Source organism: Somniosus microcephalus, unplaced genomic scaffold (genome assembly GCF_052327205.1).
Source record: "Somniosus microcephalus isolate GS21.2 unplaced genomic scaffold, FLI_Smic_1.0 scaffold973, whole genome shotgun sequence".
NCBI lineage: Eukaryota > Metazoa > Chordata > Chondrichthyes > Squaliformes > Somniosidae > Somniosus > Somniosus microcephalus.
Genome location: NW_028226160.1, coordinates 1 through 15736, shown reverse-complemented (window position 1 = coordinate 15736; position 15736 = coordinate 1). Strand labels below are relative to the sequence as shown.

Below are 15736 nucleotides of genomic sequence, written 5' to 3'. Positions count from 1 at the left end.
CCATCCCTCTAATACCCCAAACCTGCCATCAAAGCCCATCCCTCTAATACCCTAACTCTGCCATCAAAGCCCATCCCTCAAATACCCTAACTCTGCCATCAAAGCCCATCCCTCTAATACCCTAACTCTGCCATCAAAGCCCATCCCTCTAATACCCTAACTCTCCCATCAAAGCCCATCCCTCTAATACCCTAACTCTGCCATCAAAGCCCATCCCTCTAAAACCCTAACTCTGCCATCAAAGCCCATCCCTCTAAAACCCTAAATCTCCCATCAAAGCCCATCCCTCTGATACATTAACTCTCCCATCAAAGCCCATCCCTCTAATACCCTAACTCTCCCATCGAAGCCCATCCCTCTAATACCCTAACTCTCCCATCAAAGCCCATCCCTCTAATACCCTAACTCTCCCATCGAAGCCCATCCCTCTAATACCCTAACTCTGCCATCAAAGCCCATCCCTCTAATACCCTAACTCTGCAATCAAAGCCCATCCCTCTAATACCCCAAATCTGCCATCAAAGCCCATCCCTCTAATACCCTAACTCTGCCATCAAAGCCCATCCCTCTAATACCCGAACTCTGCCATCAAAGCCCATCCCTCTAATACCCTAACTCTGCCATCAAAGCCCATCCCTCTAATACCCTAACTCTCCCATCAAAGCCCATCCCTCTAATACCCTAACTCTGCCATCAAAGCCCATCCCTCTAAAACCCGAACTCTGCCATCAAAGCCCAACCCTCTAAAACCCTAAATCTCCCATCAAAGCCCATCCCTCTAATACCCTAACTCTCCCATCAAAGCCCATCCCTCTAATACCCTAACTGTGCCATCGAAGCCCATCCCTCTAATACCCTAACTCTCCCATCAAAGCCCATCCCTCTAATACCCTAACTCTCCCATCGAAGCCCATCCCTCTAATACCCGAACTCTGCCATCAAAGCCCATCCCTCTAATACCCTAACTCTCCCATCAAAGCCCATCCCTCTAATACCCTAACTCTGCCATCAAAGCCCATCCCTCTGAAACCCTTACTCTCCCATCAAAACCCATCCCTCTAATACCCTAACTCTGCCATCAAAGCCCATCCCTCTAATACACTAACTCTGCCATCAAAGCCCATCCCTCTAATACCCTAACTCTGCCATCAAAGCCCATCCCTCTAATACCCTAACTCTCCCATCAAAGCCCATCCCTCTAAAACCCTAACTCTCCCATCAAAGCCCATCCCTCTAATACCCTAACTCTCCCATCAAAGCCCATCCCTCTAATACCCTAACTCTGCCATCAAAGCCCATCCCTCTAATACCCTAACTCTCCCATCAAAGCCCATCCCTCTAAAACCCTAACTCTGCCATCAAAGCCCATCCCTCTAATACCCTAACTCTCCCATCAAAGCCGATCCCTCTAATGCCCTAACTCTGCCATCAAAGCCCATCCCTCTAATACCCTAACTCTGCCATCAAAGGCCATCCCTCAAATACCCTAACTCTCCCATCAAAGCCCATCCCTCTAATACCCTAACTCTCCCATCAAAGCCCATCCCTCTAATACCCTAACTCTGCCATCAAAGCCCATCCCTCTAATACCCTAACTCTCCCATCAAAGCCCATCCCTCTAATACCCTAACTCTGCCATCAAAGCCCATCCCTCTAATACCCTAACTCTCCCATCAAAGCCCATCCCTCTAATACCCTAACTCTGCCATCAAAGACCATCCCTCTAAAACCCTAACTCTCCCATCAAAGCCCATCCCTCTAATACCCTAACTCTGCCATCAAAGCCCATCCCTCTAATACCCTAACTCTCCCATCAAAGCCCATCCCTCCAATACCCTAACTCTGCCATCAAAGCCCATCCCTCTAATACCCTAACTCTCCCATCAAAGCCCATCCCTCTAATACCCTAACTCTGCCATCAAAGCCCATCCCTCTAATACCCTAACTCTCCCATCAAAGCCCATGCCTCTAATACCCTAACTCTCCCATCAAAGCCCATTCCTCTAATACCCTAACTCTCCCATCAAAGCCCATCCCTCTAATACCCGAACTCTGCCATCAAAGCCCATCCCTCTAATACATTAACTCTGCCATCAAAGCCCATCCCTCTAATACCCTAACTCTCCCATCAAAGCCCATCCCTCTAATACCCTAACTCTCCCATCAAAGCCCATCCCTCTAATACCCTAACTCTCCCATCAAAGCCCATCCCTCTAATACCCTAACTCTCCCATCAAAGCCCATCCCTCTAATACCCTAACTCTGCCATCAAAGCCCATCCCTCGAAAACCCTAACTCTCCCATCAAAGCCCATCCCTCTAATACCCTAACTCTCCCATCGAAGCCCATCCCTCTAAAACCCTAACTCTCCCATCAAAGTCCATCCCTCTAATACCCTAACTCTCCCATCAAAGCCCATCCCTCTAATACCCTAACTCTCCCAAAGCCCATCCCTCTAATACCCTAACTCTGCCATCAAAGCCCATCCCTCTAATACCCTAACTCTGCCATCAAAGCCCATCCCTCTAATACCCTTACTCTCCCATCAAAGCCCATCCCTCTAATACCCTAACTCTCCCATCAAAGCCCATCCCTCTAATACCCTAACTCTGCCATCAAAGCCCATCCCTCTAATACCCTAACTCTCCCATCAAAGCCCATCCCTCTAATACCCTAACTCTCCCATCAAAGCCCATCCCTCTAACACCCTAACTCTGCCATCAAAGCCCATCCCTCTAATACCCTTACTCTCCCATCAAAGCCCATCCCTCTAATACCCTAACTCTCCCATCAAAGCCCATCCCTCTAATACCCTAACTCTGCCATCAAAGCCCATCCCTCTAATACCCTTACTCTCCCATCAAAGCCCATCCCTCTAATACCCTAACTCTCCCATCAAAGCCCATCCCTCTAATACCCTAACTCTGCCATCAAAGTCCATCCCTCTAATACCCTAACTCTCCCATCAAAGCCCATCCCTCTAATACCCTAACTCTCCCATCAAAGCCCATCCCTCTAAAACCCTAACTCTCCCATCAAAGCCCATCCCTCTAATACCCTAACTCGGCCATCAAAGCCCATCCCTCTAATACCCAAACTCTCCCATCAAAGCCCATCCCTCTAATACCCTAACTCTCCCATCAAAGCCCATCCCTCTAAGACCCTAACTCTCCCATCAAAGCCCATCCCTCTAATACCCTGACTCTCCGATCAAAGCCCATCCCTCTAAAACCCTAAATCTCCCATCAAAGCCCATCCCTCTAATACCCTAACTCTGTCATCAAAGCCCATCCCTCTAATACCCTAACTCTCCCATCAAAGCCCATCCCTCTAATACCCTAACTCTCCCATCAAAGCCCATCCCTCTAATACCCTAACTCTCCCATCAAAGCCCATCCCTCTAATACCCTAACTCTCCCATCAAAGCCCATCCCTCTAATACCCTAACTCTGCCATCAAAGCCCATTCCTCCAATACCCTAACTCTGCCATCAAAGCCCATCCCTCTAATACCATAACTCTCCCATCAAAGCCCATCCCTCTAATACCCTAACTCTCCCATCAAAGCCCATCCCTCTAAAACCCTAACCCTCCCATCAAAGCCCATCCCTCTAATACCCTAACTCGGCCATCAAAGCCCATCCCTCTAATACCCTAACTCTCCCATCAAAGCCCATCCCTCTAATACCCTAACTCTCCCATCAAAGCCCACCCCTCTAATACCCTAACTCTGCCATCAAAGCCCATCCCTCTAATACCCTAACTCTGCCATCAAAGCCCAGCCCTCTAATACCCTAACTCTGCCATCAAAGGCCATCCCTCAAATACCCTAACTCTCCCATCAAAGCCCATCCCTCTAATACCCTAACTCTCCCATCAAAGCCCATCCCTCTAATGCCCTAACTCTGCCATCAAAGCCCATCCCTCTAATACCCTAACTCTCCCATCAAAGCCCATCCCTCTAATACCCTAACTCTGCCATCAAAGCCCATCCCTCAAATACCCTAACTCTCCCATCAAAGCCCATCCCTCTAATACCCTAACTCTGCCATCAAAGCCCATCCCTCTAAAACCCTAACTCTCCCATCAAAGCCCATCCCTCTAATACCCTAACTCTGCCATCAAAGCCCATCCCTCTAATAGCTAAACTCTCCCATCAAAGCCCATCCCTCTAATCCCCTAGCTCTCCCATCAAAGCCCATCCCTCTAATACATTAACTCTCCCATCAAAGCCCATCCCTCCAATACCCTAACTCTCCCATCGAAGCCCATCCCTCTAATACCCTAACTCTGCCATCAAAGCCCATCCCTCTAATACCCTAACTCTGCAATCAAAGCCCATCCCTCTAATACCCCAAATCTGCCATCAAAGCCCATCCCTCTAATAGCCGAACTCTCCCATCAAAGCCCATCCCTCTAATACCCTAACTCTGCCATCAAAGCCCATCCCTCTAATACCCTAACTCTCCCATCAAAGCCCATCCCTCTAATACCCTAACTCTGCCATCAAAGCCCATCCCCCTAATACCCGACCTCTCCCATCAAAGCCCATCCCTCTAATACCCTAACTCTCCCATCAAAGCCCATCCGTCTAATACACTAACTCTGCCATCAAAGCCCATCCCTCTAATACCCTAACTCTGCCATCAAAGCCCATCTATCTAATACCCTAACTCTGCCATCAAAGCCCATCCCTCTAAAACCCTAAATCTCCCATCAAAGCCCATCCCTCTAATCCCCTAACTCTCCCATCAAAGCCCATCCCTCTAATACCCTAACTCTGCCATCAAAGCCCATTCCTCTAATACCCTAACTCTGTCATCAAAGCCCATCCCTCTAATACCCTAACTCTGCCATCAAAGCCCATCCCTCTAATACCCTAACTCTGCCATCAAAGCCCATCCCTCTAATAACCTAACTCTGCCATCAAAGCCCATCCCTCTAATACCCTAACTCTCCCATCAAAGCCCATCCCTCTAATACCCTAACTCTGCCATCAAAGCCCATCCCTCTAATACCCTAACTCTCCCATCAAAGCCCATCCCTCTAAAACCCTAACTCTCCCATCAAAGCCCATCCCTCTAATACCCTAACTCGGCCATCAAAGCCCATCCCTCTAATACCCTAACTCTCCCATCAAAGCCCATCCCTCTAATACCCTAACTCTCCCATCAAAGCCCATCCCTCTAATACCCTAACTCTCCCATCAAAGCCCATCCCTCTAATACCCTAACTCTCCCATCAAAGCCCACCCCTCTAATAGCCTAACTCTGCCATCAAAGCCCATCCCTCTAATACCCTAACTCTGTCATCAAAGCCCATCCCTCTAATACCCTAACTCTGCCATCAAAGCCCATCCCTCTAATACCCTAACTCTCCCATCAAAGCCCATCCCTCTAATACCCTAACTCTCCCATCAAAGCCCATCCCTCTAATACCCTAACTCTCCCATCAAAGCCCATCCCTCTAATACCCTAACTCTGCCATCAAAGCCCATCCCTCTAATACCCTAACTCTCCCATCAAAGCCCATCCCTCTAATACCCTAACTCTGTCATCAAAGCCCATCCCTCTAATACCCTAACTCTGCCATCAAAGCCCATCCCTCTGAAACCCTAACTCTCCCATCAAAGCCCATCCCTCTAATACCCTAACTCTGCCATCAAAGCCCATCCCTCTAATACCCGACCTCTCCCATCAAAGCCCATCCCTCTAATACCCTAACTCTCCCATCAAAGCCCATCCCTCTAATACACTAACTCTGCCATCAAAGCCCATCCCTCTAATACCCTAACTCTGCCATCAAAGCCCATCCCTCTAATACCCTAACTCTGCCATCAAAGCCCATCCCTCTAAAACCCTAAATCTCCCATCAAAGCCCATCCCTCTAATACCCTAACTCTCCCATCAAAGCCCATCCCTCTAATACCCTAACTCTCCCATCAAAGCCCATCCCTCTCATACCCTAACTCTGCCATCAAAGCCCATCCCTCTAATACCCTAACTCTCCCATCAAAGCCCATCCCTCTAATACCCTAACTCTCCCATCAAAGCCCATCCCTCTAATACCCTAACTCTGCCATCAAAGCCCATCCCTCTAATACATTAACTCTGCCATCAAAGCCCATCCCTCTAATACCCTAAATCTCCATCAAAGCCCATCCCTCTAATACCCTAACTCTCCCATCAAAGCCCATCCCTCTAATACCCTAACTCTCCCATCAAAGCCCATCCCTCTAATATCCTAACTCTGCCATCGAAGCCCATCCCTCTAATACACTAACTCTCCCATCAAAGCCCATCCCTCTAATACCCTAACTCTGCCATCAAAGCCCATCCCTCTAATACCCTAACTCTCCCATCAAAGCCCATCCCTCTAATAGCCGAACTCTCCCATCAAAGCCCATCCCTCTAATACCCTAACTCTGCCATCAAAGCCCATCCCTCTAATACCCTAACTCTCCCATCAAAGCCCATCCCTCTAATACCCTAACTCTGTCATCAAAGCCCATCCCTCTAATACCCTAACTCTGCCATCAAAGCCCATCCCTCTGAAACCCTAACTCTCCCATCAAAGCCCATCCCTCTAATACCCTAACTCTGCCATCAAAGCCCATCCCTCTAATACCCGACCTCTCCCATCAAAGCCCATCCCTCTAATACCCTAACTCTCCCATCAAAGCCCATCCCTCTAATACACTAACTCTGCCATCAAAGCCCATCCCTCTAATACCCTAACTCTGCCATCAAAGCCCATCCCTCTCATACCCTAACTCTGCCATCAAAGCCCATCCCTCTAAAACCCTAAATCTCCCATCAAAGCCCATCCCTCTAATACCCTAACTCTCCCATCAAAGCCCATCCCTCTAATACCCTAACTCTCCCATCAAAGCCCATCCCTCTAATACCCTAACTCTGCCATCAAAGCCCATCCCTCTAATACCCTAACACTCCCATCAAAGCCCATCCCTCTAATACCTTAACTCTGTCATCAAAGCCCATCCCTCTAATACCCTAACTCTCCCATCAAAGCCCATCCCTCTAATACCCTAACTCTCCCATCAAAGCCCATCCCTCTAATACCCTAACTCTCCCATCAAAGCCCATCCCTCTAATACCCTAACTCTGCCATCAAAGCCCATTCCTCTAATACCCTAACTCTGTCATCAAAGCCCATCCCTCTTATACCCTAACTCTGCCATCAAAGCCCATCCCTCTAATACCCTAACTCTGCCGTCAAAGCCCATCCCTCTAATACCCTAACTCTGCCATCAAAGCCCATCCCTCTAATACCCTAACTCTCCCATCAAAGCCCATCCCTCTAATACCCTAACTCTGCCATCAAAGCCCATCCCTCTAATACCCTAACTCTCCCATCAAAGCCCATCCCTCTAAAACCCTAACTCTCCCATCAAAGCCCATCCCTCTAATACCCTAACTCGGCCATCAAAGCCCATCCCTCTAATACCCTAACTCTCCCATCAAAGCCCATCCCTCTAATACCCTAACTCTCCCATCAAAGCCCATCCCTCTAATACCCTAACTCTCCCATCAAAGCCCATCCCTCTAATACCCTAACTCTCCCATCAAAGCCCACCCCTCTAATAGCCTAACTCTGCCATCAAAGCCCATCCCTCTAATACCCTAACTCTGTCATCAAAGCCCATCCCTCTAATACCCTAACTCTGTCATCAAAGCCCATCCCTCTAATACCCTAACTCTGCCATCAAAGCCCAGCCCTCTAATACCCTAACTCTGCCATCAAAGCCCATCCCTCTAATACCCTAACTCTGTCATCAAAGCCCATCCCTCTAATACCCTAACTCTCCCATCAAAGCCCATCCCTCTCATGCCCTAACTCTGCCATCAAAGCCCATCCCTCTAATACATTAACTCTGCCATCAAAGCCCATCCCTCTAATACCCTAACTCTGCCATCAAAGCCCATCCCTCTAATACCCTAACACTGCCATCAAAGCCCATCCCTCTAATACCCTAACTCTGCCATCAAAGCCCATCCCTCTAATACATTAACTCTGCCATCAAAGCCCATCCCTCTAATACCCTAACTCTCCCATCAAAGCCCATCCCTCTAATACCCTAACTCTGTCATCAAAGCCCATCCCTCTAATACCCTAACTCTCCCATCAAAGCCCATCCCTCTAATACCCTAACTCTCCCATCAAAGCCCATCCCTCTAATACCCTAACTCTCCCATCAAAGCCCATCCCTCTAATACCCTAACTCTGCCATCAAAGCCCATCCCTCTAAAACCCTAACTCTCCCATCAAAGCCCATCCCTCTAATACCCTAACTCTCCCATCAAAGCCCATCCCTCTAATACCCTAACTCTCCCATCAAAGCCCATCCCTCTAATACCCTAACTCTGCCATCAAAGCCCATCCCTCTAATACCCTAACTCTCCCATCAAAGCCCATCCCTCTAATACCTTAACTCTCCCATCAAAGCCCATTCCCTCCAGTCCCCTCACTCTCCCATCGAAGCCCATTCGCTCTCGTCCCCTCACTCTCCCATCGAAGCCCATTCCCTCCAGTCCCCTCACTCTCCCATCGAAGCCCATTCCCTCCAGTCCCCCTCACTCTCCCATCGAAGCCCATTCCCTCCAGTCCCCTCATTCTCCCATCGAAGCCCATTCCCTCCAGTCCCCTCACTCTCCCATCTAAGCCCATTCCCTCCAGTCCCCCTCACTCTCCCATCGAAGCCCATTCCCTCCAGTCCCCTCATTCTCCCATCGAAGCCCATTCCCTGCAGTCCCCTCACTCTCCCATCGAAGCCCATTCCCTCCAGTCCCCTCACTCTCCCATCGAAGCCCATTCCCTCCAGTCCCCTCACTCTCCCATCGAAGCCCATTCCCTCCAGTCCTCTCACTCTCCCATCGAAGCCCATTCCCTCCAGTCCCCTCACTCTCCCATCGAAGCCCATTCCCTCCAGTCCTCTCACTCTCCCATCGAAGCCCAATCCCTCCAGTCCCCTCACTCTCCCATCGAAGCCCATTCCCTCCAGTCCCCTCACTCTCCCATCGAAGCCCATTCCCTCCAGTCCCCTCACTCTCCCATCGAAGCCCATTCCCTCCAGTCCCCTCACTCTCCCATCGAAGCCCATTCCCTCCAGTCCCCTCACTCTCCCATCGAAGCCCATTCCCTCTAGTCCCCTCACTCTCCCATCGAAGCCCATTCCCTCCAGTCCCCTCACTCTCCCATCGAAGCCCATTCCCTCCAGTCCCCTCACTCTCCCATCGAAGCCCATTCCCTCCAGTCCCCTCACTCTCCCATCGAAGCCCATTCCCTCCAGTCCCCTCACTCTCCCATCGAAGCCCATTCCCTCTAGTCCCCTCACTCTCCCATCGAAGCCCATTCCCTCCAGTCCCCTCACTCTCCCATCGAAGCCCATTCCCTCCAGTCCCCTCACTCTCCCATCGAAGCCCATTCCCTCCAGTCCCCTCACTCTCCCATCGAAGCCCATTCCCTCCAGTCCCCTCACTCTCCCATCGAAGCCCATTCCCTCTAGTCCCCTCACTCTCCCATCGAAGCCCATTCCCTCTAGTCCCCTCACTCTCCCATCGAAGCCCGTCCCTCATCGTGGACCTGAGTGGGAGCGGCGGCAGTGGATTAAAGGTAGCACCGGAGAAAGCCCAGGACACAGAGCAGGGGAGTTATCCTCAGTGTCCAGGGGCTAATATTTCATCCCTCAACCAACATCACAAAAACAGATTATCTGGTCATTATCACACTGCTGCTTGTGGGAGCTTGCTGTGCGTAAATTGGCTGCCACGCTTCCTACATTCCAACAGCGTCATTGGCTGTAAAGCGCTTTGGGGCGTCCTGAGGTCGGTCTTTTCTCTGGTGAAATCAATATTGTGGCGAGGTGTCGAGGTACAGCTTTGTACCAAGTGCATGTGAATGGCCGCAGGTTGTTGCACCTGTCAATGGGCAAAGTTGGGATTTGGGCTCAAGTTGTAACAAGGATATTTCAATTTGTGTTAAGCTTTGCCAGGTTGTATGTCAACGTCTTATAATTGTACTTTTGGTATTACAAATGGTATGTTGGCCTTCGTAGCGAGAGGGTTTGAGTGCAGGAACAAGGATGTCTTGCTGCAGTTGTACAGGGCCTTGGTGAGACCACACCTTGAGTATTGTGTGCAGTTTTGGTCGCCTTATCTGAGGAAGGGTGTTCTTGCCATGGAAGGAGTGCAGCGAAGATTCACCAGGCTGATACCTGGGACGGCAGGAATGACGTGTGAGGAGAGATTGGGTCGATTGGGCTTGTACTCGCTGGAGTTTAGAAGAATGAGAGGGGATCTCATTGAAACTTATAAAATTCTAACAGGACTAGACAGACGGGAAGGATGTTCCTGATGGTCAGGGAGTCCAGAACCAGGGGTCACAGTTTAAGGATAAGGGGTAAGCCATTTAGGACAGAGATGAGGAGGAATTTCTTCACCCAGAGAGTGGTGAACCTGTGGAATTCTCTACCACAGAAGGCAGGAGAGGCCAATTCATTAAATATATTCAAGAAGGAGTTAGATATATTTCTTAAGGCTAAAGGCATCAAGGGATATGGAGAGAAAGCAGGGACCGGGTACTGAATTTGGACGATCAGCCATGATCTCATTGAATGGCGGAACAGGCTCGAGGGGCCGAATTTTCAGAACCTCTCTGGCCACAGAGGAGGTGCCAGAGGACTGGAGGACAGCCAACGTAGTACCATTATTCAAGAAGGGTAGTAGGGATAAACCAGGGAATTACAGGCCAGTGAGCCTAACATCAGTGGTAGGGAAATTATGGAAAAAATTCTGAGGGACAGAATTAGTCTCCACTTGGAGAGGCAAGGATTAATCAAGGATAGTCAGCATGGCTTTGTCAGGGGGAGATCATGTCTGACAAATTTGATTGAATTTTGAGACAGGGTGACTAGGTATGTGGATGAGGGTGGTGCAGTTGATGTAGTCTACATGGACCTCGGTAAGGCATTTGACAAAGTCCCACACTGGTCAAGAAGGTAAGAGCCCATGGGATCCAGGGCAATTTGGCACACTGGATCCAAAATTGGCTTAGTGGCAGGAGGCAGAGGGTGATGGTTGAAGGTTGTTTGTATGACTGGAAGCCTGTGTCCAGTGGTGTACTGCAGGGATCGGTGCTGGGTCCCTTGCTGTTTGTAGTGTACATTAATGATTTAGATATGAATGTAGGAGGTATGATCAGTAAGTTCGCAGATGACACGGAAATTGGTGGAGTGGTAAATAGCGAGGAGGGAAGTCTCAGGCTACAGGACGATATAGACGGGTTGGTCAGATGGGCAGAACAGTGGCAAATGGAATTTAACCCCGAAAAGTGTGAGGTGATGCATTTTGGGAGGACTAACAAGGCAAGGGAATACACAATGAATGGTAGGACCCTAGGAAGGACAGAGGATCAGAGGGACCTTGGTGTGCATGTACATAGATCCCTGAAGGCAGCAGGACAGGTAGATAAGGTGGTTAAAAAGGCATACGGGATACCTGCCTTCATTAGCCGAGGCATAGAATGTAAGAGCAGGGAGGTTATGATGGAGCTGTACAAAACGTTAGTTAGGCCACAGCTGGAATACTGTGTGCAGTTCTGGTCGCCACACTATAGGAAGGATGTGATTGCATTGGAGAGGGTGCAGAGAAGATTCACCAGGATGTTACCTGGGCTGGAGCGCTTCAGCTATGAAGAGAGGCTGGACAGGCTGGGGTTGTTTCCCTTAGAGCAGAGAAGGCTGAGGGGGACCTGATTGAGGTGTACAAGATTATGAGGGGCATAGATAGGGTAGATAGAAAGGAACTTTTCCCCTTAGTAGAGGGGTCAATAACCAGGGGGCATAGATTCAAGGTAAGGGGCAGGAGGTTTAGAGGGGATTTGAGGAAGAACATTTTCACCCAGAGGGTGGTTGGAATCTGGAACTCACTGCCTGAAAGGGTGGTAGAGGCAGGAACCCTCACAACATTCAAGAAGCATTTAGATGAGCACTTGAAACGCAATAGCATACAAGACTACGGACCAAGTGCTGGAAAATGGGATTAGAATAGACAGGGCTTGATGGCCGGCGCGGACACGATGGGCCGAAGGGCCTCTTTCTCTGCTGTGTAACTCTATGACCTACACATTGAGATACCCGCCCCGGGTGAGTGAGGTCCAGCTCAGAGTGGTGGAACGGAAAGGTTCGATTCTCTCGTCCCGCGCCACGCAGGAACTGAGTGGGCCGGGTCAGCGGACGCCCGTCGCACTCACCTGCCCGTCGGTGCTCTCCGTCGCCATGCACTTGTTGTTGGAGAGCTCGGTAATGCGGTCAATCTTCGGTGCCTCCATCCGGCAGCTGCACAGCGGCAGCTCCTCAAGCTTATCGGTCTCCATGGAGCTTGCGTCATTGGAGACTCCTGGGTTGGGGGGGGGGCGGGGGGGAGAGGCAGAGTTAGACCTCGGAGAACGCCACCTCCTCCCATTAAATCAGTTCGAATTATAACGCGGGGAAGAACGAACGAATGAGGCTGGAGAAGCAGAGCAGAGATGGTTAAGGGGAGATCTAGTAGAGGTGGTCAAAATTATGAGGGGTTATGATAGAGTTAATAAGGAGAAACTGTTTCCAGTGGCAACCAGAGGGTACAGTGTTGAGGTAATTGGCAAAAGAGCCAATGGGGAGATGAGATTTTTTTTATTTTTACACACGGAGTTGTGATCTGGAACGTGCTGCCTGAAAGGGCGGTGGATACAGATTCAATAGTAATTTTCAAAAGGGAATTGGATAAATACTTGAAGGGGAAAAATTAGCAGGGCTGTGGGGGCGGAACAGGGGAGTGGGATTAATTGGAGAGCTCGACCAAAGAGCTAATTGGTCAAAGGGCCAAGTTCTGCGCTGTATCATTCTATGATTCTATAAGAGGGAAGAGAGGGGGAGAGGGGTAAAGGGAGGAGGGGAGGGGAGCAGGGAGATGGAGGGGGCGGAGATTGATGGGTGGGGAGAGATGGAGGGGAGGGAGAGAAGGGAGCGAGATGGTGGGGGGGAGACTGATTAGAAGGGAGATGGAGGGGAGGGGAGAGGAGAGGGAGGGGAGGGTAGGACAGGGAAGATGGAAGGGAGGGGAGGGGAGGCAGAGGGGAGGGGAGAGGAGAGAGAGGGAGGGGAGGGTTGGAGGGGCAGGGAGGGGGTAAGGAGGGAGGGAGGGGGGAGGGAGGGGGAAGGAGGGGGAGGGAGGGAGGGGGGAGGGAGGAGGGGGGAGGGAGGGAGGGGGGAGGGAGGAGGGGGGAGGGAGGGAGGGGGGAGGGAGGGGAGGAGGGGAGGGAGGGAGGGAGGGGAGGGAGAGAGGGGGAGGGGAGAGAGAGGGGAGGGTAGAGAGAGGGGAGGGGAGAGAGAGGGGAGGGGAGAGAGGAGGGGAGGTGGAGAGGAGAGAGGAGGGGAGGGGGAGAGAGGAGGGGAGAGGGAGAGAGGAGGGGAGAGAGAGGGGAGGGGAGAGAGAGGGGAGGGGAGAGAGAGGGGAGGGGAGAGAGAGGGGAGGGGAGGGGAGAGAGGAGGGGAGGGGAGAGAGGAGGGGAGGGGAGAGAGGAGGGGAGGGGAGAGAGAGGGGAGGGGGGAGAGAGAGGGGAGAGGAGAGAGAGGGGAGGGTTGGAGGGGGTGAGGGAGGGAGGGGGTGAGGGAGGGGGGAGGGAGCGAGGGGGTGAGGGAGGGAGGGGGTGAGGGAGGGGGGAGGGAGGGAGGGGGTGAGGGAGGGAGGGGGGGAGGGAGGGAGGGGGTGAGGGAGGGGGGAGGGAGGGAAGGGGAAGGGAGGGAAGGGGAGGGAGGGAGGGGGGAGGGGGGGAGGGAGGGTGGAGGGAGGAGGGGGGAGGGAGGGAGGGGGGGAGGGGAGAGAGAGATGAGGGGAGAGAGGGGGAGGGGAGAGAGGGGGGAGGGGAGAGAGAGGGGGGGAGAGAGGAGGGGAGGGGAGAGAGGAGGGGAGGGAGAGAGGGGAGGGGAGAGAGGAGGGGAGGGAGAGAGGGGAGGGGAGAGAGGGGAGGGGAGAGAGAGGGAGGGGAGAGAGAGGGAGGGGAGGGTTGGAGGGGCGGGGAGGGTTGGAGGGGCAGGGAGGGGGTGAGGGGAGAGGGAGGGAGGGGAGAGGGAGGGAGGGGAGAGGGAGGGAGGGGAGAGGGAGAGGGAGGGAGGAGGGGAGAGGGAGAGGGAGGGAGGAGGGAGGAGGGGGAGGGAGGGAGGGAGAGGAGGGGCGAGAGAGGGGAGGGGAGAGAGGGGGGAGGGGAGAGAGGGAGGGAGAGGGGAGGGGAGAGAGGAGGGGAGGGGAGAGAGGAGGGGAGTGGAGAGAGGAGGGGAGTGGAGAGAGGAGGGGAGTGGGAGAGAGGAGGGGAGTGGGAGAGAGGAGGGGAGTGGGAGAGAGGAGGGGAGGGGGAGAGAGGAGGGGAGGGGAGAGGGAGGGGAGAGGGGAGGGAGAGAGAGGGGAGGGGAGAGAGAGGGGAGGGGGAGAGAAGAGGGGAGGGGAGAGAGAGGGGAGGGGGAGAGAGGAGGGGAGGGGGAGAGAGGAGGGGAGGGGGGAGAGAGGAGGGGAGGGGGAGGGGGAGAGAGGAGGGGAGGGGGAGGGGGAGAGAGGAGGGGAGGGGGAGGGGGAGAGAGGGGAGGGGGAGGGGGAGAGAGGAGGGGGAGGGGGAGGGGAGAGAGGAGGGGAGGGGGAGGGGGAGAGAGGAGGGGAGGGGGAGGGGGAGGGGGTGAGGTGGGGGAGGGGGAGGGGGGAGAGGAGGGGAGGGGGAGGGGGAGAGAGGAGGGGAGGGGGAGGGGGAGAGAGGAGGGGAGGGGGAGGGGGAGAGAGGAGGGGAGGGGGGGGGGAGAGAGGAGGGGAGGGGGAGGGGGAGAGGAGGGGAGGGGGTGGGGGAGAGAGGAGGGGAGGGGAGGGGGAGAGGGGAGGGGAGGGGGAGAGAGGAGGGGAGGGGGAGAGGAGGGAGGGGAGTGGAGGGTGGGGGGGAGGGGGGGGGGGTGAGGTGGGGTGGGGGAGGGGGAGGAGGGTGGGAGGGGGTGGGGGGTGAGGTGGGGAGGGGAGGGGTGTGAGGAGGGGAGGGGGTGGGGGAGAGTGGTGGGTGGGGGGAGGGGGGGTGGGGAGGGGGGGTGGGGGTGGGGGTGTGAGGTGGGGTGGGGGTGGGGGAGGTGTGTGGGTGGGGGAGGGGGTGAGAGGTGGGGGGGGTGGAGGTGGGGAGTGGAGGGTGGGGGAGGGGGAGAGGGGAGGGGGTGGGGGAGTGTGGTGGGGGTGGGGGTGGGGTGGGGTGGGGAGGGGGGAGGTGGGGTGGGGGGGGGGAGAGTGGAGGGGTGGGGGTGGGGGAGAGTGGTGGGTGGGGGTGGGGGTGTGGTGGTGGGTGGGGGTGGGGGTGTGTGGTGGGGTGGGGGTGGGGGTGTGGTGGGTGGGGTGGGTGTGTGGTGGGGGTGGGGTGGGGTGGTGGTGGGGGTGGGGTGTGTGAGGGGTGGGGTGTGGGGTGGGGGAGGTGTGGGTGGGTGGGGGTGGGGGGTGGGATGGTGGGGGGTGGGTGTGGGGGGTGGGGTGGGGGGTGGGGGTGTGGGGGGAGGGTGGGTGTGGGGGGGTGGGTGGGTGGTGGGGAGGGGGGTGGGAGTGGGAGGCTGGGAGGGGGAGGGAGGGGTGAGGAAGGGGAGGGGAGAGAGAGGGGAGGGGACAGGGGAGGGGAGAGAGGAGGGGAGAGAGAGGGGAGGGGAGAGAGAGGGGAGGGGGAGAGAG

The 15736-nt window shown here is 53.9% G+C and overlaps 1 protein-coding gene across 1 annotated transcript in view; it reads right to left on the bottom strand.

Moving 5' to 3' along the window:
• Positions 1–12412, bottom strand: part of LOC147080927 (histone-lysine N-methyltransferase EHMT2-like) — a 63388-nt gene extending 50976 nt beyond the window's left edge. The window contains exon 1 of the mRNA XM_085981021.1: positions 12270–12412. Within this exon, the coding sequence (XP_085837147.1) occupies positions 12270–12392 (123 nt within the window). The 5' untranslated portion in view covers positions 12393–12412. The remainder of the gene's footprint in view (positions 1–12269) is intronic.
• Between the last annotated feature and the right edge of the window lie 3324 nt (positions 12413–15736).